The sequence below is a fragment of the Clupea harengus genome, chromosome 3, assembly GCF_900700415.2.
Source record: "Clupea harengus chromosome 3, Ch_v2.0.2, whole genome shotgun sequence".
Classification (NCBI taxonomy): domain Eukaryota; kingdom Metazoa; phylum Chordata; class Actinopteri; order Clupeiformes; family Clupeidae; genus Clupea; species Clupea harengus.
This window is the reverse complement of record NC_045154.1, coordinates 18,645,172-18,668,230: the sequence shown is the minus strand read 5'-3', so window position 1 is coordinate 18,668,230 and position 23,059 is coordinate 18,645,172. Positions and strand designations below refer to the sequence as shown.

Below are 23,059 nucleotides of genomic sequence, written 5' to 3'. Positions count from 1 at the left end.
CACCCCACACCCCTTACACAACACACAGTCCATGAACCATTTTGTGTCATATTATTCCAACAACTCCAGAACGAACTGCCTAGTACTACCAGAGCAGGGGCGTCCCTCTCTACCTTCAAGAAGCATTTGAAAACCCAACTCTTCAGAGAGCACCTCCCTTCCTAACTGGCACCTTGACTAGTGCTTAACTTGCACTTCAGCAGTTACATTCCTGCACGTATTTTCCTTTCTAGGTCGTTTTTCTAATTCTTATGTAAAGTAGTATTTATTGTTACACCATGGTTTTTTTATTGCTCTTAGCTTGACTGTTCTCTCCCTTGTACGTCGCTTTGGACAAAAGCGTCTGCTAAATGTAAATGTAAATGTAGAACACAGCAACTCTGCTATCTCACTGAATGAAAACATGACACTGAATGACACTTTCAAAAGGACTTTGGTGCTGTCATTATTGTGAAGAGTCCTACACTGACACAGGATGAAGGATACCCACTAGGTGCTGCTTCTATGATATAAGCCCAGGGTAATTACACGAGTGCAACACAAGCGAATGAGTCGGTTAAATGAACACAGATGACATTATGGAGTTGTACAGCAAGCAGATTAGATTATTGGGGGAGAAGAGAGATTAACCCTAATTTAAGGACCTACATGTAGGCCACAGATTCAAACCACGAGGAGACATCATGGGTTAGACAATCAACAAATTTGTTCACCTAATGAACTTACAAAGACTTTACGTTTTCAATGTGAACCTATCAATGTGAATCAATGAAGTCCTCAAACAAACCAAAAAACAAACAAACAAGTCCACCAAAGGACACTCTGGGGAGAGTGAATAACAGGCTGACCCGAAGTGAGTTTCAGGACAGGTAATGCAATCTGGATTACAGCAACATCCACACTCCAAAACATCCTCCAAGTTTATAAAACATTTCACACTTATGCAAAGCTCTTACAGCGTAGCTCGTGAATCGTATCACTCAGGGGTGTCCTCACATGTCCACACAACAGGCTAGTGCTAGTTCAGGGGACATTAGGCTAGTGCTAGCTCTGGAGACATGAGGCTAACGCTAGCTCAGGAGACATGAGGCTAACGCTAGCTCAGGAGACATGAGGCTAACGCTAGCTCAGGAGACATGAGGCTAACGCTAGCTCAGGAGACATGAGGCTAACGCTAGCTCATGAGACAGAGAGCCTCCCAGCCTCTATTCATCTCCCCTGCACCCTTCCCTTCATTCACAGAAACATGACCATGGCATTAACGTGCCAGGCTAGATATCTACAGCTGATGTTGAGCCAGGATTTGGCCCTGATGTTGAGCCAGGATTTGGCAGGGATCCATAACTGGAATTACACTGCCTCTCATTTTGTGGAGCCAGTGGGCTATGCTCACCTGGCTCTTCATGCCGTTGTGCCTTTCTTTAGCTCTACACGCCTGCACAAAGATTATTATTACTACATTATTACATTTGTGGAGATGACTGACTAATTGGTTTGACCCCCTTGCGTTTCTCTTGTGATGGTACGGTCACAACCTAATTAGAGTGAAGAAAACATGGGTTCTGTTAGTGCAAAGCCTTGCACTTCATTTTTGTCTGATGTTAAAGTTTAACTGAAAAGATAAGTCTATAGGTAGCTTTTAGTTTATTACATGAATGAGTTTGTAGACCAATTTTACGCTATCTGTGGTCAAAACCTCACAGACTGTAATTTACCTTTTTAAGAAATAAGGTTCCGAAGCATCAGCTACAATGTGCATTTGCTAGTTCAATTCACCATACGTTCTCACATGCCCTCACTGAAAAACCCTTCATGTTGCACGTCATCACTGGTAAAGAATGAGTCGGGCAGCATTCTACCGTGGCTTTTTCTCTGCTTGCCGCCCGCAGGCACCAGCTTATTTTGCACACAAACATTCCTCCTGGTGACAGGTCAGCAAAGGTTCAGTCGGGCTAAACCAATATAGGTCTTTCTAAAACAAAAGGTCAAGACAGGGTCATTCCAGTAACTTCATTCTGATTCGGAACACTATACAATTCTGGATTACCGGGTATGATGCAACAAAGGAAGCCTAAAATAACATTACGGAGAAGGGGGAGAAAAAAGCTCAGCTAGCATAATTCCGCTGTGATGGGATGGGCACATGGAGTGGGAACTCGTCCTAGTGTGCTGTTGGGAAGAGAGGGCCCCACTCTGCTCCAGTTAGATTCAGTTACTTTGCCTAGAGGTACTTAGGGTAATTTACAATGGAGCCTCAACAGGGTATGTCTTGTCAAAATGTGTAAAAAGGAAAAAAACAGACACAGAAAAATGTCTGCATTTTACACGCATTTGAAACTTTTTCTAATGGTGTATTACATTACTTTAAAAAGCACATGGCATATAAAGTATTGCCATACAGGCACTCCAAGTACCACACATACAAAGTTACATCATTCTCCCTGCACTCATTTTAACAGCTAGGATACCACAGCCATTGGAGCCTACAGTCAGTTCCTCGGTCAGGAGTTATCAGCTGTAAGGGTTTTTAATCACAGCAAAGCATCTGCTGGACTTGAACAAGCAAACAGCAACTAAGACAGCCAGATAGCGCCTGACTGTGGCATAGACTCTGCCCTGATCTGACACAAGACTGGGGACGCTTGTGTGTGTGTGTGTGTGTGTGTGTGTGTGTGTGGATCTACTATGGCATAGACTCTGCCCTGATGTGACACAAGACTGGGGACACTTGTGCGTGTATGTATGTATGTGTGTGTGTGTGTGTGTGTGTGGATATACTATGGTATATACTCTGCCCTGATGTGACACAAGTCTGGGGACGGTTATGTGTGTGTGTGAATGTGTGTGTGTGTGTGTGTGGACCTATTATGTGGGAACCCTCTTTCCTGTTTCTTGTGGTTTGTTATTCTCAAGGGTCTCATGATATCTGCATTTAAGGGTGTGAGACTGCACACATCAACCTTAATCAGTACCTAGACGGCGCTTAAATCCACCACTGAACAAGGCAATTACCCCTCAACGCTGCACATTCATAGAGAACATTCTTAGCGTTCAAATTTCTGTCCGTCATATCTTTTGTGAGATAGACATTTTGTGGGATATTGTGCTAAGCTTGTCCTAAAACCCAGACAATAATAATCAATTGTTAATAATAATAATAATGGATTGTTATAGTCTGTGAGATAGTAAGGGTCTCTGCTTTGGCACACAGCCAACTAAGGAGAGCCTGGACATGCAGAGCTCAGATAAAAACTCAAGCCACACACTAAAATGTTTCCACCTTTGTGTTTAAGGGCTGTTTGTGTTTAAGGGCTGTTTTTCCCCCAATGTCTAAAACAGATGATAATTCAGCATTTTGCTCACTTTTCATTTTTAGGTCAAGGCTTAACTCCCCCCCCCCCCCCCCCCCCCCCCCCCCCCCCACATAAAAAATATGAACAAAGCTGAGCTTGGGGCGGCTTACGCAATCCAGGCAGGATGCAGTTGTGTGCCCAGTTCCTGCTTCAGCCAGACAAATGACATGAAGCAGAGTTCAGGCCTGAGACGGCTGCAAGTTCAGGGCGTTGCTGAAGTCAGCTGAGGACTCCGTCTCACTTGGCTGACTAGGTTTGTTTTTATAACACTGTGTTCCCCCTTCAATTAGACGGTGTGGTGCTTGGCTAAGGGAAGCGCGATCCATTCTCTCTTCGCTCTTTTGGTAGGGGCTGGTGGAAAATCTGCTGAGTGCCGACCGATGGAAGAGGCGCCCAGGACTAGCAGCAGGTTGGCCGGGAATGGGCTGCTGAACTCAAATGACCCACATTCTCTGATTACCAAAACAAATGATACGGAGCGCTCATTATTCAACCAGAACATGATCCAATCGAAAGCCAGGCGCTACGCAGTGTGGCCCAATCAGGAGTCAGGGAAGACAGAATAAACCAGCTGAGAGCAGAGAAGAGGGGGCAGAGCTACACCATAGACCACTGACAAAGGAAAACGAGCCGAGACAGAGAGAGGCAGAATGGGATAGAGAGGGAGAGACAGGCAGAATGTGAGAGAGAGGCAGAATGGGAGAGAGAGGGGGAGACAGGCAGAATGGGAGAGAGAGGGAGAATGGGAGAAAGAGGGGGAGACAGGCAGAATGGGAGAGAGAGGGAGAATGGGAGAAAGAGGGAGAGAGAGGCAGAATGGGAGAGAGAGGCAGAATGGGAGAGAGAGGGAGAATGGGAGAGAGAGGGGGAGAGGTAGAATGGGAGAGAGAGGGACAGCAGTGGGCGGATCACACCACTGTGATACGGATTGTGGGTTTGACCTTATGAACAGTCATAGCTGTAGGAAATATGTCAACACGTTACTATTGCATATAATGATCTGCACACTGGAGAGAGGCCAAACTCCATCACAACTGCTGCTATACTGCAGTCACATGGGCCTGAGTGGGAATACTTATCGGCTCGTTAAGGAAGTAACCAGGCGAGTGTGTTCTGTCAAAACTGAAGAGATTTGAGGAGAGCAGAACTTCTCACTTTCACAGCGTGTTCTCGTTATGCAAACATAGCCAGATACAGGCTTGGAAAAGTGAGATAGTAGAGAAAATTTGGCAGACAAATAGTGTGCACTACTATAAGTCTATCTAATAATGGAATGTCTAGTTAAAGAAACATTCACATCCCTAAGCTGTGCTAATTATGACCTTTACCCAGGGTAACTGTTAACATAGGCCATATAAGGTGACATGACTACATTTTTTAAACTAAATGTATTTTCACCCAAACACTGAGTTCATGTTCATTTTTTTCCTGTGAACTGTGCATGTATAATAATAATATGTAAAGACGTGCTACAATCTTAAGCATGACCCATAGCTGGTGTAGTTTAAAAATGTATATATATTTTGTAAGACGTTTCTTTGATTCACATTAGTGTGTGATATACTGGTGTCTGTTTTTTCTAGCACACCACATATTTGCTTATGTAGGCTACGCTATCCCAAAACTATCTTGGAATGGTTTACAACTCTGACTTGCACCTGCTTTCCACAAGGGACAGTTTACCTCGCAGTGAACAAGTGAAACATTACTTCATGGAGTGGGCAACTGTAATTAACACGTTAGAATAAGTGTCTGTGAATCATTACAGAGACCTACAGCATTGTCCGAGAAGCCTGCAGTTCACAAGTGTAACTAGCTGTGCAAAAACAAGTGAGTTAAAACCTGATATAGTGCATCCATTTCAGTCTCATTTTACTCTCTTATGTGTGAGATGGGCTCTCCATTATTACAGTGTTTTGGGCTGTGGAGTTGTGCTATAACATGAGGGGCATGGTTTTATTTTTATGTTGCTGTTATTAAAGTGATCTACGTTTTGTCTGCTTAACAGTGCGCTCCAGATCACTAGGGGGGCGTTGTGCAGTCGCTGTGCAGTCGCAGTCTCCGGCAGGGCTCTGCGCTCGGCTAGCTGAGTCTGTTGCTGGCCAGATCAGCTGGGCTGGCAGTCTGTCTGCCGGGGGTGTGGCACATCACAACAAAGAGCTTAACAGTCAGACGGACAACTGCACAACTCTCACCAACCCCTACTTTTTTGCACTTTCCATTGTTTTTTCATCTTGAGGAGCGCTTCTGCATTGCGAGAAGGTCAAATAATGCGTAATTTGTGTAAATTATCCTTGGATCGAGGGTTGTAGCCGAAGCACATGCCGTTTTTTTCCTTCCTGCAACGTGACTCCGGGCTGACTTCGCCAGTTTCGACAACTTTTCGCACCAACGTGGCTGTCTGCTAATTATTGGTACTTTATAGTATTTTACGGCCGGTTACACCACGCTGATGGCTATCTATCGTTGCCCCTTAAGCTGAAAGTAGCAGACGCGTATTTTCGAAACACGAGCTGTAGGCTGTGCGTGGCGAATAGCAGACTACTTTTATCAGCATATCGCTTTTCAGCATATTCGGAATGAGCCTTGGGGTCACACGCCCATGATAAAGTGATAGGAAGGGGGAATAGGAAGCAAGGGAATAATTGTTGCCATTGACCACGGTTGTTTCCTTCCCTCGCTCGCTCTCTCTCTCTCTCTCTCTAGTGGGCGTGTCAGTTCTTTGGTAGAATAGCATTAGCTTTCATTTGTGTTACATTGAAGTACGTGGAACAGACCAATTTGTCTACCAAATTGGTTATTTGCGACTTTCAACAGAAAATACAACAGCACTCCTTCGACGAACAATTGTCTCTGGGTAGACTACGGGGGGGGGACTGAAACCACTAGGCAAACATCAGTCTGAGCCACGATGGTACTGGTGTGGCTCAACTGCAGTCAAAGTGCATCAGAGTAAACGCACTGCTACAAAAAATAAATCCAAGTCCTCCACTCTCCGCTAGTTTATTCCAAACCTCTACAGTACATTTATTTGTTACCTCAGGAAACACTCGCTTCAAATGAAACTGACCTGTATGCGTCCTTAGGTGGGCTTTGAGATGGGACGATTTGCCATAAACTTTTTCACAACCTGAATAGTGGCATTTGTGCTTTTTCAGGATGTATCCTTGCTCTGCACGAGCCCTCAGTCGTTTGGCCTTTCGTGAGTCGACGGGGCTGCTAGTAGGTGTGGCAGAGTTTCCATCCTCGCCGGCCAGGTCTGGTGCCAAGCTATCCTCTCGTATTTTAGCCTGTTCGGCGAAATTGGTGGGGGTTTGCTGATTGAAATCCGCAAGAATTCTGGCCACCACAAAAAGAGAAGAGTTGTCTTTCACCATAGGCTCCCTGGTGTCTTCTCCGTTCCTGGGAGAACCCACAGTTTCTGGTTTGATCTCTCTATTCCCCTTAGGACCATGAACAATTGCACGGCTGGACATTGACACAAGGCACTCTGCTGCAAAGTGATCCATTTCGAAAAGGAAAATAACCCAAATGATTTTATGACATTCACAAAAACAATAATAGCTCGTTTAGAGACTCAACTCTGCGGCTCCCTTTGTGTTGGGCTGATGGGGAGGTAGCTCTTAGCGAACTCTTACCGGCGTTTCAGCAACAATAACATCTTGATTGTAATTCGGCTAACACGAAACCGTAACAGCATCGAAAGAGACGTACTCTTTGCACTAGAGAGATTTTGCCGGTAATAGCAAGTCTGGAAACTTATCTTGGTTGGATGTAAAAACTCCCATGATGGCAGTAGAGTGCGGAGCGGCACAGTGACAGTATGCCTATGCACCGTGTCCTGCTGGCTGTATCCATGCTGGGGGCGGGGCAGCCGGTAGCGTGCGGCAGCGGCGTCAGAGCAGACTGCCGCTCATTGGTCCAAGCCGTGTTCCAAAGTGCACTACCTCATAGAACCTCTCCAAACTTTCTGCAGAGCTATACACACAAACTACAAAGAGAGCAGAACTATTTGGGCACTTTGAGAAGTAAACAACATGAGAATAATAAGAAGAAGAAATTATGTATAATGTCCTTTCTTGAATTCTGATTTAGGAAAATGTAATTAGTACTTGTGATTCATTTCAATAGAGATTAAATGGACTGACAGGTTATTTTTCTTGCAGCCGAACCACTGGCCCATTTCTTTAACTCGAGGCTAATATTTTTTCGGTTTGGAACCTGTCTTACACACACAAGACAGAAGAGTCAATAACTGTTAGATAACATTTTCCACAATGAAAACGTAGTGGTTTTCTTATAGGTGTGGTTGGGATTTCCTGTTCTGAGTTGCACTAGCTTTGCACCTTAAAATCCCTTTCCCAAGTGGTTTAGTGAGCTGATGCCAGTTGGCCTGCTGCCAAACCTTATGTACATGCTGTGCAGCCCGCATCTTCTTCTCTCTCCCAACAGAGACGAGTGACACCAGTGCAGGAGGAGAGAGTCAACAGTGGTGGCGAACGCAGAGGGATGACAAAGAGGCGGTTGTCATAACAGTGCCAACAGATTCATGGCACTGTCAGCCATTGTCCTTCACTCCCAGTCTGTGAGAGCTTCATCACTCTCACTAAAAAGTCGCCACCACTGGCAGGGACAAACAGGTGCGTACACCTAAATAAAGAAACAAGGTGTTCAATCTTTTTGTCTGGTAGTCTGGTAGATTACCACTTCACCCCCCCCCCCCCCCAAAGATCAATTCAGATTGGCAATTGACTGTATTAACTGGGAGATCTTGAGAGATAAAGGCAGAAAACGTTGCAGTTGTAGCCCACTGAAGCCAATGGCAGTGTTGCTGCTGATGCTGCTGCTATCCCAGCCTGCTCGGCTGTGGGAAAAGCGTCGCCTGCTCTCTTTCAGGGCTACTCACAAAGGGCCGTCTCTGGAAAGTTCCTGGTGTTCACAGAGAACAAGGCTGAGGCACATTCAGAAGACCATCTGGCTGTATTACTTTACATATTCTTTCACCACAAGGACTGGGTGTTCTTGCGTTTCATGTGCTGCTGAGGAGGCACGGTCCATGACAGCCCCACAACAAGAGGGGCAGTTCCTCTTTCACAAGATGGCCGCCCCGACTCTGACAATCTCCCATGGTTATCGTCACGTGTTGAGAGGCAGTTCAGCTGAGGAGAGATTTAGAATGAAAGGGATTAACTTGGACATTATTCATGAGGGCAGAGGGCCGTTTTGAAAGTGTCCTTTTTGTGAGAAGACACAGGAGTGTTTAAGTCCCTATGACACAAGAGTGTTTAAGTCCCTATGACACAAGGTATCTCTGTATACACACACACACACACACACACACACACATACACACACACACCACTCACATTCACACAGAAAGCAATCTACATGCAGCATGTAGCGACGGCACATCGTCACACACAGCACCACAGCAAAGGCCCCACATGCAGTGTATGAAGAGGGCATGTAGTTAAGAAGACCTCTGTGCTGACCTCTGTGCTGACCTCGACTGACCTTGACTGACAGGGTGCAGTCGTGACCTTGACTGACAGGGTGCTGATGCTGGGCCAACGTGAGGGGATGCCTCAGTGGTTTTACACTGAGAATGCTGAAACAGGACGAATTTGAATAACTCACTCACACGCCCACATGTCGAGCGCGCTGCTCCCGCGCATGCTACTGCTCCCGCACATGCTGCTGCTGCGGCCGCTGTTGCACCCACTCAGTGACCTTAGAAGCACTTCCTGCTTTCATAGCGTGCTACAGCACAGCCACCCAGTAAAGGGGGTGTGTCCAGGGGAATCCTAGGCAAACATGGTCACCTCTCTTTGTCTCTCTTTCTCTCTTTCTTTCTTTCTTTCTTTCTTTCTTTCTGTTGTTTACCTGGTGATGTGTGTTTATGTACTTGGTGCTCCTTCATCACGGTGTGGGTGGTGGGTGTAGTTGGGCTACATAGTAGCCTTATTAGGTGATCCATGTGATGGTTCAATACACCTTTTTAAAACATCAAATGTCTCTCTCTCTCTCTCTCTCTCTCTCTCTCTCTCTCTCTCAGCGTAGGCTCTCCCATCCAGAAATGACTCAAAGCTTTCAATCTACCAGTTGAGTAACAGCCCACAGCAGAACCAACTGGCGCGAGTGCGAGCTGTGACGCAGAAGGAAAGCGCTGGTGTTCCCACTGTTTGTGCGCCGAGCCTACTCATGCAAGAGCGATGCAGGCTGGTCATGTACTGTATACCAGCTGGTGGAGCCATACCAGTCAAGGTTGTGATGTCCTAGAACACACGGATCCGGATCCTTGGCTCAGGGGTGATGGGCACAGGGGTGATGGGCACAGGGTTGATGGGCACAGGGGTGCGCAGCCGAAAGTTTGGCCTATTTGGCAAGTCTGGCGCAGAATAGCAAGCACTGAATGTGGGGGTCTTTGTTTTCCTCCTCTCCCAGGATGGTATCCAGAGGCCCTGGTGATATTGTGCACTCACAGGAGGTGTCAGTTTACTCAGGAGCCAAAAGACGAAGAAAGCCACGAGCACATTCATGTTTTACTGCCATAGCTCATGTGGGTTGGGCAGGCATGTGCGTCAGGTTCAGAGGAAGCAATAGTGAGAGGACAGTACGTTCTCTTAGCAACACCACCACCACTGCATCCACCTTTCAGTTTCACCTCCCACACCCTCGCCTTCACCCCCGATCTGTGTTTTTTACAGTCCCATCAAATATTGACTCTTCCCTTGGAAGTGACAGAGCCTGCTGACAGGTCAGGTTTTAAAATACAAGCGAGGGGGTGACATGAAATCTTAAGTGTTACAATGGCCATCTCCCAGCTAATGACACAGCTTTGCTGTAAGGTGTCCATCTGCTCTGTGAAGAAAAAAAAAGAGAATTTTCATGAAGCAGGTATATTTTCAAAATAGGTAAATGACTAAATTGTATGCTTGTTTGGCTCAGTCATAGAAACAAATTTGAGTTTCCTGACATGCGTCAGTGTTGCATGTGTGTGTGTGTGGTGGTGGTGGTGGGGGGGGGGGGTCAGCCACTTACTGACCCAATTCGCCTTCCTTGCACAGAGGAGAAAGTAGCATTCAAGGGTTTCATTAATGTAAATATAAATAAGTCAGTAAAATTATACATCGTTGTTTTAGTTAAGTTTCATATCCTTTTTAGGCAGCATGTGTGTATGTGTGTTGTGCGCATGTGTGTGTGCATATGTGTGTGTGTCTGACTGGGGTATGCTAAGGCCTTCCTCTTAATCTTATTGGCCGGTTGGTGTCACCTTCGTATCAGACCAGAGCACAACAACAAAACGCAGAAAATGTTTCACTACGTCCCCCGACTCTGTGCTTGTGTGTGTGTGTGTGTGTCTACTCTGTGCTTGTGTATGTGCGTGTGTGTGTGTCTACTCTGTGCTTGTGTATGTGCGTGTGTGTGTCTACTCTGTGCTTGTGTGTGTGTGTGTGTGTCTCTACTCTGTGCTTGTGTGTACGTGTGTGTGTGTCTACTCTGTGCTTGTGTATGTGCGTGTGTGTGTCAACTCTGTGCTTGTGTGTGCGTGTGTGTGTGTCTACTCTGTGCTTGTGTGTGTGTGTGTGTGTGTGTGTGTGTGTGTACTCTGTGCTGTGTGCTGCTTGTGGTCAGGTCTTTGTTCTTGTCAGCGCGGTGTTGGGAAACGCCTCGTTTCCCATCAAGGGTGTAGAGCACTCTTTTTGCTCATCGACAGTGTTGAGCTGCTGAACACAACCACGTGTGTGTTTCTGGGGGGGGCTCGGGTTCAGTGCTCAATCTGCATACACACACACACACACACACACACACACACACACACACACACGCACGCAAGATAAAAAAAACACACACAAACTATCCCTCTCTCTCTCTCTCTCTCTCTCTCTATCTTGCACACACACACATCACACGAACACACACATCACAGCCACACACACTCCCTATCTTTCTCTCACTCTCTCTCGCGCTCTCTCTCTCTCTATCTGTCTCTGTCTCTCTCTCTCTCTTTCTCTCTTTCACACACACACACACACACACACAGTGTTTGTGTCGGTAAACATTGTCAGGCTCTGTGACTCACTTTGATAAGTCACCATCATCACTGGTCAATTATTCCACAAGTTGATTTTGTTTCCTCTTCGTATATATAACCGATCCTCCAGGATCTCAGGATAACTGGACTGAAGGGTTCTGTTGCGTATCATCAGGTGATATGGTCTTATATATCTTATATATCATATATATGGAGAGATGCTTTATCAGAATTATGAAACCTTCAGCATCAACTAGGCCACTGGTCCACAGTTTATCCAGTCACTGTTATATATGCACTCAGGAGATCAACCTTTGACCTCTAGACTAGAGGGAGAGAAACAAGCCTTGTGCCTTTAAGAAATTGAAACAAATACAGCCGTATCTGTGCTAAAGTGGAACTAAGGTTGTGTCAGTGCCGGAGATGACACAACCTTAGTGGAATTTTACCAGCAGACTTCAGGTAATTCAAGGTACCGATTAGTCACATAGGGATGAATAAGCAGGAGGTGGAACAATTGTTTTGTTTGCCACCTCACCACACCCGTGCAGACAAGCCACTTGAAGTACAGTACCAGTCAAAAGTTTGGATACAGCTTTAAAGTGTTTTCTTTACTTTTATTATTTTCTACATGGTAGAATAATACTGAAGACATTTAAACTACGAAAGAACACATATGGAATGATGTACTAAACAAAAAAAGTGTTATCTACCATGTAGAAAATAATAAAAGTAAAGAAAAAAACGTGTCCAAAAATGAGAAGGTGTGTCCAAACTTTTGACTGGTAGTGTATGTTTGTTCTCTCACGGAGGGTGTCTGCCACTGCGGCCACGTTCCTCGCCTCAGAAGATGCCGGGGCCTGTGGGAGAGGGACATCATGAAAGAGGCGTCTCCTCCGAGAGGGACAGACGTCTCCTCCGAGAGGGACATCATGAAAGAGTCGTCTTCTCCGAGAGGGACATCATGAAAGAGTCGTCTTCTCCGAGAGGGACATCATGAAAGAGACGACTCCTCTCGAGAGGGACATCATGAAAGAGACGTCTCCTCCGAGAGGGACATCGTGAAAGAGACGTCTCCATCGAGAGGGAGGTCATGAAAGAGTCTCCTCACACACCCAGAGAAGCAGGCCCAGGTCCTACCCCACGTTTGAAACATAAATGCCTTTCCTCCACTTATCAGAGTCCAAACTCCTGCTCTAGAAGCTGCCCAAGAACACACTGTGTTCAAGGTGACGGCCTGCACACAGTCAACTGGCCCCATCCGAGGGCAGAGCGGGGGAGGAACAAACAAGTCCAAACTGCATGTTGTTGTTCGGACGCGGCCAGGCCGGAGCCTTGGCTAAAGCCCAGCTGGGAGAGCGGTACTTCACGTGCCCACTGGAGTTATTTATCAGTGTTTATTACTAACCTCTTACCTTCACAAACGACTCCATCTATGTAGTAGGCCCGTGCTGTGTGTGTGTGTGTGTGTGTCTATGTAGTAGGCCTGTGCTGTGTGTGTGTGTGTGTGTGTGTGTGTGTGTGTGTGTGTCTATGTAGTAGGCCTGTGCTGTGTGTGTGTGTGTCTATGTAGTAGGCCTGTGCCAGGAACGGGAAGTTACTCTTTCACACTTATTTCAAAACTGAAGAAAGTGGTGAAGAGTACTTCGAGTTCTTCTTGAGCAGGCCTCTCATTGGTGTTGGTCAGGTCTTTTACAGTGATAACGCAGAGCGCAGGCCTCTCATTGGTCAGGTCTTTTACAGCATCCACATGTCTTTTGTCATCAATGATTGATTCAGAGATGTTGTGGATGTTTATCAAGCTAACCCCACATAGATACGTATCTGCCATTCACACTCACTCAAAGGTTGATGTGCACTGAGGCGGTAAGCCTCTTCCCCTAACCTCCATGAGTAGCTTTATGTAAGCAGTGTTTGTCCGAGCCATTGTTGCTGCATTTGTCCCCCTTTATTCTGACTTAATGTATCTTGCCACATTGTCTGGGCTCAACACAGCAGAGGATAAGAGAATGGAGCAAGCCCCAGTTAACCCCCACCTACCGCCCACCCCCACCCCCAGCTCACCCTCGACACTCCCCTCTTAAGTACGTGACCAGTGGCTCTATTCAGAGTGCATTGATCAGTGTGGGCACTAGTATGGGATGTGCCTTGCGGTGACCAGAGAGGTCACTCTGCCACTCGCTCTGGAATGTCCCATGTAGCTCTGTGTGTGTGTGTGTGTGTGTGTGTGATTACGTGTGTGCCTGTTCAAGTGTATGTGTATACATTGTATGTGTGTGTGTGTGTGTGTGTGTGTGTGTGTGTGTGTGTGTGTGTGTGTGTGTGTGTGTGTGTGTGTGTGCGTGCGCGTGCACATGAACTGATGTGTTTGTGTGTGTGCGCACAAGTCTGTATGTGTGTGTGCGCACGCATGTGTATGTATTTGTTTGTGTGTGTGTGTGTTTGTGTGCATGCATGTATGTGAGTGCACTGCACACATGCATGCATTTGTGTGTGTGTGTGTGTGTGTGTGTGTGTGTGTGTGTATGTACCATGGCAAGTGATCCCCCCTCACCCCCACCATCTTAATGCCTCAGGCCTTGCAGTACAACACAGCATCAGGACCCTTCATTCATCTCCCCACCATGATGGGATCACCCTGACGCATCCCTGCATTCAGAGCGTGCTCACAAGACACTGAGGAGCGATGAAGGGGCTAACACCACTCTCTTCCCTGTGTGTGTGTGCGTGTGTGTGTGTGTGTGTGTGTGTGTGTGAAGGGGCCACACCACTCTCTTCCCTCTCCGGAGGCAGCACCAAGCTCACTCAATGACATCACTCCCTCACTGAATGACATTACTCCCTCATTGAAATTGCTAACCCATTTTAAAGCCAATACCCGACATCCATGACATGCTGCAGACCGCGTGGTGTGGGGGCGTGGAGGTAACAGCCGGCCCCAGGGAGGACTTCCTGATCATCATCTTTGTAGCCTCCGACCTTGAGTCTGTACAACCGGAGCAGCCATCCAGGCTAGTGTGTGTGTGTGTGTGTGTGTGTGTGTGTGTGTGTGTGTGTGTGTGTGTGAGTGGTGTGTGTGTGTGTGTGTGTGTGTGTGTGTGTGTGTGTGTGTGTGTGTGTGTGTGTGTGTGTGTGTGTGTGTGTGCACGATAAAGGATCCATGTAGCATGGGGGGAGACACAGAGGCCCGACCCAAAGTAGGTCACTGGTGTTGGGAGACCCCATGTTTGCAGAGGCGTCAGACTCCGCATCAAAAAACATCTGTGGTGACTAATAAAACCACAAGCAAAGGTGGTGGTTAAGATTTAATATCTTTTGATGAACAGGACATCTTTTTTTACAAATGCTTATTTGCCACTGGGTCTCCATCATCCGCAGCCATTTAACCCTCTGGATTATTAATGACCTTTGATTGACATATTGAAAATAGACTCAGCGAGGGTTTGTATTGATTGGTATCGGTTGGCCCACTAATGATTTCTGGGTTTTGTTGTTCTCCTGAAAGTCAAGTGGGAAAGCCCAGGATGTTCTGAGGCACAGCAGACACACCACATAACCAAGGCTTGATGAAGTGAGATGAGTTTGTGTGAGTGTGTATGTGTGTGTGTGTGTGTGTGTGTGTGTGTGTGTGAGTGAGTGTGTGTGTAAGTAACCACATGGTCATTATCGTTCATTTGCATGTATGCATGCAACAGAAAAACCCCAACAATAAACCAAACAAAACAAATACACTGAAAAAACACTTGAAATGAAAAACAACCCTTCAGACAACTTACACAACGGTAAACGAGAACAGCAGCTGGACGGCCATAAATACCATCTGTGAGTGCTTGAGGTTTCATTGGCTGCTCGGACATCTGATTTGCTTTTGGTGTTCTCCTCGGGCAGCAGAATCCGCTCGTGCCAGTGAGGTGGGTGATCGATGGACATGACCTGATGTGAATTTTAGCTGTGACTGAGGAATGTTCATGTGCACGGACTCAGGCAGAGAAGGGTCCTTTACCAGTGGTCTCAGTTCCCACGGACATTTTAACAGCTGCAGCCTGTGGATGGAGGCATGCAAGCACTGTGTGTGTGTGTGTGTGTGTGTGTGTGTGTGTGTGTGTGTGTGTGTGTGTGTGTGTGTGTGTGTGTGTGTGTGTGTGTGTGTGTGTGTGTGTGTGTGTGTGTGTGAAAGAGTGTGGGTGGGGGGGTATGCGTGGGGCACCTGTGGTTTCCTTTCACACTTTTGTCTCCTGATCCTCCTCAGTCCGCCTCAGTCTTACATGTCTTCATGATCCGTGCCCTAAACCAACTGTGGGTGAAAATACCATGCACACACAGCTTCCTTCACACCAGGTATCACTGCTATTGTGTGTGTGAGTGTGTGTGTGTGTGTGTGTGTCCTGTGTCGCCTCCATATATGCACGTGTGTGTTGTCGTGTGTGCCAATAAAATCTGACAATTACAATTATTTCTATTAATTAATACTTAATAAACACTTGTTCAGCTGTGGTGCATCCACGTTCATGAGGCATGGAGGGAACGTTTTATTAAGAGATCTGATGGTTCCACCTTTGATTATTGCATCCACGTTCTTTTCACAGTAGTACCATAACTTGGCATAGTGCAATAACCCAGTCACAATATGGATTACAGCAGCCTGTCCTTGATGTAGGGAAAATATTCAGACACATTATATCTGACCTAATTACACAACTAGTGGCGAGGAAGTCGTTAGGCACTGCGGTATGTTTAAATTGTTACTGAGAGAATTGCGACTGTGTTCTTATGCACCCGTGCAACCCCTTACACAAGCCCTGATCACATAACAGAGTTCAGGGGGGTTGACCCCCATTCGCAGAAATGCTGCATCTCCGCAGCAAACGCGCTGTGCACTTTCTATGACGAACAAAACAAGTAGACGGAAAACGAAAACACAAATCGCGAGCTGTCACTCACCGACACAACAATGCACAATAATATTTTGGGAAATTTGAGAAGGGGTCAAGCAATTCTTGAGCAAGGGGAATAAACGATGGAGCCACTCCCCCCTCTAAAGCGTGCACATTCTTTGTGTGGTTGTTTTGATCGCGGAGTGCAGAGAGAGTCAACGGGTTCACAAGTGGGCGAGGCTCGCCGACTGCACCGCGCGCATCCCCGCTCCGCTCCACTCGGCTCAGCTCGGCTCGACGTGCGCGCAGGCTGAAAGAGTCCTAGATAAAAAAGAAAAACCATGTACGCGTGCCTCGCCTCTAGTCGGCGAACTTCAAGTCAGGACCGGGTACGATTGACTACCGACATCAGTTGTTCTGGTCAACCGATTTTGGCCTCAAAAACCACACTGACGCTCTTGAGAAATGTGGCGTATTGTTTGACCTCATATGACTCCGGTGCCGAAAGGAGTACATCCCGTTCCTGTGATATTAATAGCTCCCCTTGCGTCACCAAATTGTGCTAGACTGCTCTGCTTGACACGCGATGGTACCAACATGGGGAGGCTGCAGCATTCTCTCTCTGAGCAAACATAGTTATAGAACATAGATAGTCATCAGTCGGCCGTTGTCTGTCTAGCTCCTACGTGCAAATCACTTGCGCTTAAGGGATACCATTTCACTTGACTCGGCAGGGAACAGCTGCAAACTATGATTTCGTTTGGCAAAATAAATCGTTTTTTTTTTGCTGACGAGTCTCAACTTCGACAGCGATCAAACAGTCTTATTAAAAAAATATTTACACATTGTTTAGTTTTGTACAGAAACATCTATAAATCTACGCATACGTATACGTGGAAATTAGATGTTTATTCTAAACAACTCACAGTCATCAAACCTAATTGTGTGTCTCAAGTGGATCGACCTTAAAAAGACCTTAAAAATGGCGCTGAGTTTGTTTATCTTGTGTTCACCCTCCAAACTACACAATACACAATAACGTATATTGGCAGCGTCCCTTCCCCCTTTCCTCCTCCTCCGTAGCCGGGATTGCAGAGGGAGGTTGGCCCAACCCCAGGGAAAGAGAGAAAGAGAAGGGGAGGAGAAGAAAAGAAGGAGGTGGAGACAGAAAGCACATTTCTCTCTTATTTAGTGGCAAAGCATCAGAGTGGGGTTTTGATGTATAGGTCAAAGAAACACATGGATGTTTACCTTGTGCATGGATATTTCAGAACTACGTCCAACTCTGGAAACATCAGTGAAAGGAGACCACGACTCAGTACTAGTCACATGAAAGCATGGGGGCCAGACTACTGCGAAACACACACACACACACACACACACACACAGGCATGGGGGCCAGACTACTGCGAAACACACACACACACACACAGGCATGGGGGCCAGACTACTGCTCTGTGAAAACGTGTGCATGCTCAAGACTTTGCACTGCGTATGTAACCACATCCTCGGCTGTCCTATATGAACTCTGTGTGTGGCCTTAAGTGATCTGAACACTAGTGAAACACACTCACACACGCACACACAGCTTGGCTCAGCAATATAGGGCAACAGGCAGAGCCGTGAAAAGCTCCAGTGCTATCCAGTTGCATCATAACGACTCCACAATCACATGTGCCTCAGATACACTTCCTTGTCCCTTCACAATGTTTCCACAATCACATGTGCCTCAGATAAACTTCCCTGTCCCTTCTCATAACGAGAGTTTATTGCAGCAAAGTGCTCTTTGTGAGCAACGCCACAGGTGGTTAAAGGGCCAGTCCGTGATTCTAGCGAAAGGTTGTTGATGTTTGAGTTCAACAGCCAATCATATTACACCCCTCCCTTCTATGCTCCTGTAGCTGTGTGTTGATTGGCTGGAACTGTCTCCCATATACAGAGCCAGGACTGTGTACAAACACTAGAGGACCTTGAGGAGCAATTCTCTGAATTTGGCAAAAAATGTTCTGGATTATAATCGCAAACTGCACATTGAAGGCAGGCCGAGGTCACAGGTTCATTCACAAAGGGAGGGAAGGGGCAGCCTTGGTCTCCATTGACCCAGAGTCTGCCTCCCCCAGTCCTGAACACACTGCAGAGCTTCTGGTCTCCATTGACCCAGAGTCTGCCCCCCCAGTCCTGAACACACTGCAGAGCTCCTGTGCTCTCCCAGACCCAGAGACTGCCTCCCCCAGTCCTGAACACACTGCAGAGCTTCTGGTCTCCATTGACCCAGAGTCGTCGGCCTCCCCCAGTCCTGAACACACTGCAGAGCTCCTGTGCTCTCCCAGACCCTCAATTACCCGACCCAAGTAACCCACATCTCTCGTGCCGAGCACATGCAAAGCCTCGCCCAGACGATAGGCACCATGCAAATTACAGTGCAGTCCCAAACACACACCCATCAACAATTACCAGCCAGACATCAGCCCCTGTGCTCCATGTTTGTGTTCCATGTTTGTGCTCCGTGCAGACGACAGCCAGACGACAGAACTGGACTGACAGCTTCATGAGGCGGTCATGAGTCATTAAAAGGTGACACGCGAGAACAGCCTCTGGCCCACCTCTGCTGGCTGGTGCACAATGTGTGTGTGTGTGTGTGTGTGTGTATGTGTGTGTGTTTGTGTGTGTGTGGGTGTATGTGTGTGTGTGTGTGTACATGTATGTGTGTGTGTGTGTGGGTACATGTGTGTGTGTGGGTGTATGTGTGTGTGTGTGTGTACATGTATGTGTGTGTGTGTGTGGGTACATGTGTGTGTGTGGTGTGTGTGTGTGTGTGTGTGTATGTGTGTGTGTGTGTGTATGCGTGTGTGTGTGTGTGCATGCACGAGTGTGCGTGTATGTGTGTGTGTGTGTGTGTGTGTGTGTGTGTGTTTGTGTGTGTAATCATCCTTAAGACTTAAGACATCCCAACACATAAAATGCCTCATCAGCACCAAATTACCAAGGATCACAACCCCATGACTCTCTCACACACACACACACACCGCAACAGCACCAAACTACCCCACGACTCTCTCACACACACACACACACACACACACACACCGCAACAGCACCAAACTACCCCACGACTCTCTCTCACACACACACCGCAACAGCACCAAACTACCCCACGACTCTTTCTCACACACACACCGCAACAGCACCAAACTACCCCACGACTCTCTCTCACACACACACACACACACACACCGCAACAGCACCAAACTACCCCCCCACACACACACACACCGCAACAGCACAAAACTACCACACACACACACACACACACACACCGCAACAACACCAAACTACCCCACGACTCTCTCTCTCACACACACACACACACACACACACACCGCAACAGCACCAAACTACCCCACGACTCTCTCACACACACACACACCGCAACAGCACCAAACTACCCCACGACTCTCTCTCACACACACACCGCAACAGCACCAAACTACCCCACGACTCTCTCTCTCACACACCAACAGCACCAAACTACCCCACGACTCTCTCTCTCACACACACACACACATACACCAACAGCACCAAACTACCCCACGACTCTCTCTCTCACACACACACACACACACACACCAACAGCACCAAACTACCCCACGACTCTCTCTCTCACACACACACACACACACCAACAGCACCAGCACCACAGCCTGTGGCAGAATGAAAGTAGGCCGGAATCTAAAAATGTATAGTGGAAGTTTACAACGCTGGTAGCCACGGTGATCACAAACTCACTGCCAGACTCACAGGTCATTCAGCCATCTTAGGCTCGCCTGAGAAACCAAACTCACCGCCAGAATCACAGGTCATTCAGTCATCTTAGGCTCGCCTGAGAAACCAGGCTTTTCCTCTTTTCCTCCACATACAAGGAGACTGTTTCCAGCTGCATGTTTTAAGTTGGTTAAAAACAAATGTCAGCGGTCATCAAGAGATTTAACAAGGGAATATTTTGGTTCCTGGAACACTAATTGAAATGATTTTACACGTTATTTCAAAAATACCGTTCCTTTTTGAATTTCTGCGATGCACAAACTTAACGTGCCATGCGGTTTGGAGAGATGTTCTTGCCACAGTGAAAAAATGATTGAGTAATTTGATAGATTGTTTCCAGATGATTATTGCTTCACTGCTTGTCTGCTGTTGGGTTGGTCTTTGACCTCTGGGGAGCTGTCCTTTAGTTTTGGGGGTATTCCTCTGTTTGGGGGGCGTATTCCTCTGTCGGTGTGCTACTGATGTTGGCAGACTGCAGGCTCTGCCACCTCTGGATGAACTGTGCCAATGGGAGTTCCTCTTTCAGTTCCTGTGTTTCTGCATCTCAGCCTCAGAGCTAACCTCCTCTTAGAGCCGCTGAGCCAGAGGAGGCTGTGGTGGTCGTGCCTCATTCCAGCGGGTTTGTATTGTGCAACATCTATTTGGTGACATATGGGAACCCCATTATTAAGATGAAAAAAGCGTTCTACAAAGCCCTGTTGTTTACAAGAGAAGATATATTTATTAAGAAAATCAGTTGTGAGTAATATTGCACTGTAAAGACAAGCGCATATCACCCTGTAATGTTTTTGGCTTTGATTGTTTGACTTTCACTGTGATGTGAGAATGTCCTAATTGGCCAGAAACTTTTAGCGAGTGTTTACAGCGAAGGCGTTCTCTTGTAAACCCTTATGATTTTGTCATTGTTCCAAATTCCAAATTCCAGCGCTCCACAGATGGACAGCTGTCTGCATTATTACAAAGCAGGGCAACAAAAAAAATCCAAACTTCTGTTAGTGGAGATAACCCGGGGAGATAACCCAGACCCTCGACCAGTAATCTCGCCGTGCCTTTGACCTCAGTCCACTTGAGCAGGTATAGATTGTGTCTACTCTATGAAGCACAGCCAATTACCTCATCATCTCCTCAGCCACCATCTGTGCCTGCAATCAGTGTGCTCACGCCTAATTAATGGAGCCAAAGATAAAGCCCATAAATAAGAAGAGGACAGCTATCATCAGCAGGATTAGACACATGCTAATAGACTCCCTTTGACTGGAGCTTGCATGGCATGGCTCTAAAGTATCGTGGCCAATCAATGCCTAAGCAAAAGAAATACTGTTCGTCCGAGTCACAGACTGGGGGGGACGGCTCGATCCCCTGCACTGGACAAGGCCAACTCAGCACTGAGCTATAGCTGGTGTCAGCTCGTTTGGGATGTATTTTCTCGGAAGATTTAATATCGACATGCCTGAATAATCATCAATTTCTGCCTGGTTAGGTGGTGTTCATTCTCCATGTCTATGGGGATTTGTCTGGTTAGGTGGTGTCCATTCTCCATGTCTACGGGGGTGGTGTTCATTCTCCATGTCTTTGGGGATTTGTCATTTAAGGAATGTCAATGGTTAATGTGGCCACTGGCCCTCGCCCTGACGGAGATGAGCATGTACAGAAACATACGAATAGCATGTACAGAAACATACGAATAGCATGTATAGAAACACACGAATAGCATGTACAGAAATATACGAATAGCATGTACAGAAACATACGAATAGCATGTATAGAAACATACGAATAGCATGTATAGAAACATACGAGTAGCATGTATAGAAACATACGAATAGCATGTACAGAAACATACGAATAGCATGTACAGAAACATAGGAATAGCATGTACAGAAACATATGAATAGCATGTACAGGATTTGTAACGTTACACTTTTCAGTGCTGAGGAGGGGAAATAACTCTGAGGTAAACGGCTGTGAGAGTTAATAGAGCATTACAGTATTAGCAGCTTTAGATTAATCATTTCTTGGAGGGCCCAGATCTCACATGGGGGATGTCTGTCCGTGCCCACGTTTTTGTTTGTGCTTTTATGTACACTGTGTCCCTCCCCTCTTATCAGTACATCTAAACTGTGGCCTCAAACCAAATGAGTCACTACTGCAGAAGGAGTGATAAACAGCAATTGTCCTCTATGTCAAACTCCACCCGAGTGCTCCAGCTGTACCTTACCTCTCCACTGTGCCGTGTGCTCATCCAGAGCCGCCCTACAGGCTCCCCAGCCTCCCTCGCTCACCCAGAGCTCCCTACAGGCTCCCCAGCCCTGCTTTTCCCTGTCTGTGGTGTTCTTTCATGTATGAGGTCCCCATTATGATTTACAAACACACCAACACTGGTACATGCTGTGGTCTACTGGGGGTTTCCCAGCATGCTTTGGGCAAGAGACCGCTGCTAGTGTTCTGTCCCAGTAACGTGATTCATGTCTCTCTCAAAGTCATTTTGTCTGTGAGTTAGCCTCTGTGTTTACTGTTGTTTGATGCCTGTGAGTTAGCTATTGCTGTTAGACCGCTGCTAGTGTTCTGTCCCAGTAACGTGATTCATGTCTCTCTCAAAGTCATTTTGTCTGTGAGTTAGCCTCTGTGTTTATTGCTGTTTGATGCCTGTGAGTTTGCCTCTGTGTTTACTGCGGTTTGATGCCTGTGAGTTAGCGTCTGTGTTTACTATTGTTTGATGCCTGTGAGTTAGTCTCTGTGTTTACTGCTGTTTGATGCCTGTGAGTTAGCTATTGCTGTTAGACCTCTGCTAGTGTTCTGTCCCAGTAACGTGATTCATGTCTCCCCTTTGTGTCTGGTATTAGCGTGACAAAGTCATTTTGTCTGTGAGTTAGCCTCTGTGTTTACTGTTGTTTGATGCCTGTGAGTTAGCCTCTGTGTTTACTGTTGTTTGATGCCTGTTTGATGCCTCTGTGTTTACTGTTGTTTGATGCCTG

General features: G+C 46.8%; 1 protein-coding gene and 1 long non-coding RNA gene across 2 annotated transcripts in view; one reads left to right on the top strand and one right to left on the bottom strand.

Annotated features, from left to right (window-relative positions):
• Nucleotides 1-7,188, bottom strand: part of klf13 (Kruppel-like factor 13) — a 28,882-nt gene extending 21,694 nt beyond the window's left edge. Inside the window, exon 1 of the mRNA XM_012818717.3 lies at nucleotides 6,424-7,188. Within this exon, the coding sequence (XP_012674171.1) occupies nucleotides 6,424-6,862 (439 nt within the window). The 5' untranslated portion in view covers nucleotides 6,863-7,188. The remainder of the gene's footprint in view (nucleotides 1-6,423) is intronic.
• On the top strand, nucleotides 5,534-10,755 carry LOC116220014. Its single transcript, XR_004163412.1, has 3 exons — nucleotides 5,534-5,767; nucleotides 7,806-7,993; nucleotides 9,414-10,755. It is a non-coding gene; the product is annotated as an uncharacterized LOC116220014 (long non-coding RNA).
• Nucleotides 10,756-23,059: the final 12,304 nt, after the last annotated feature.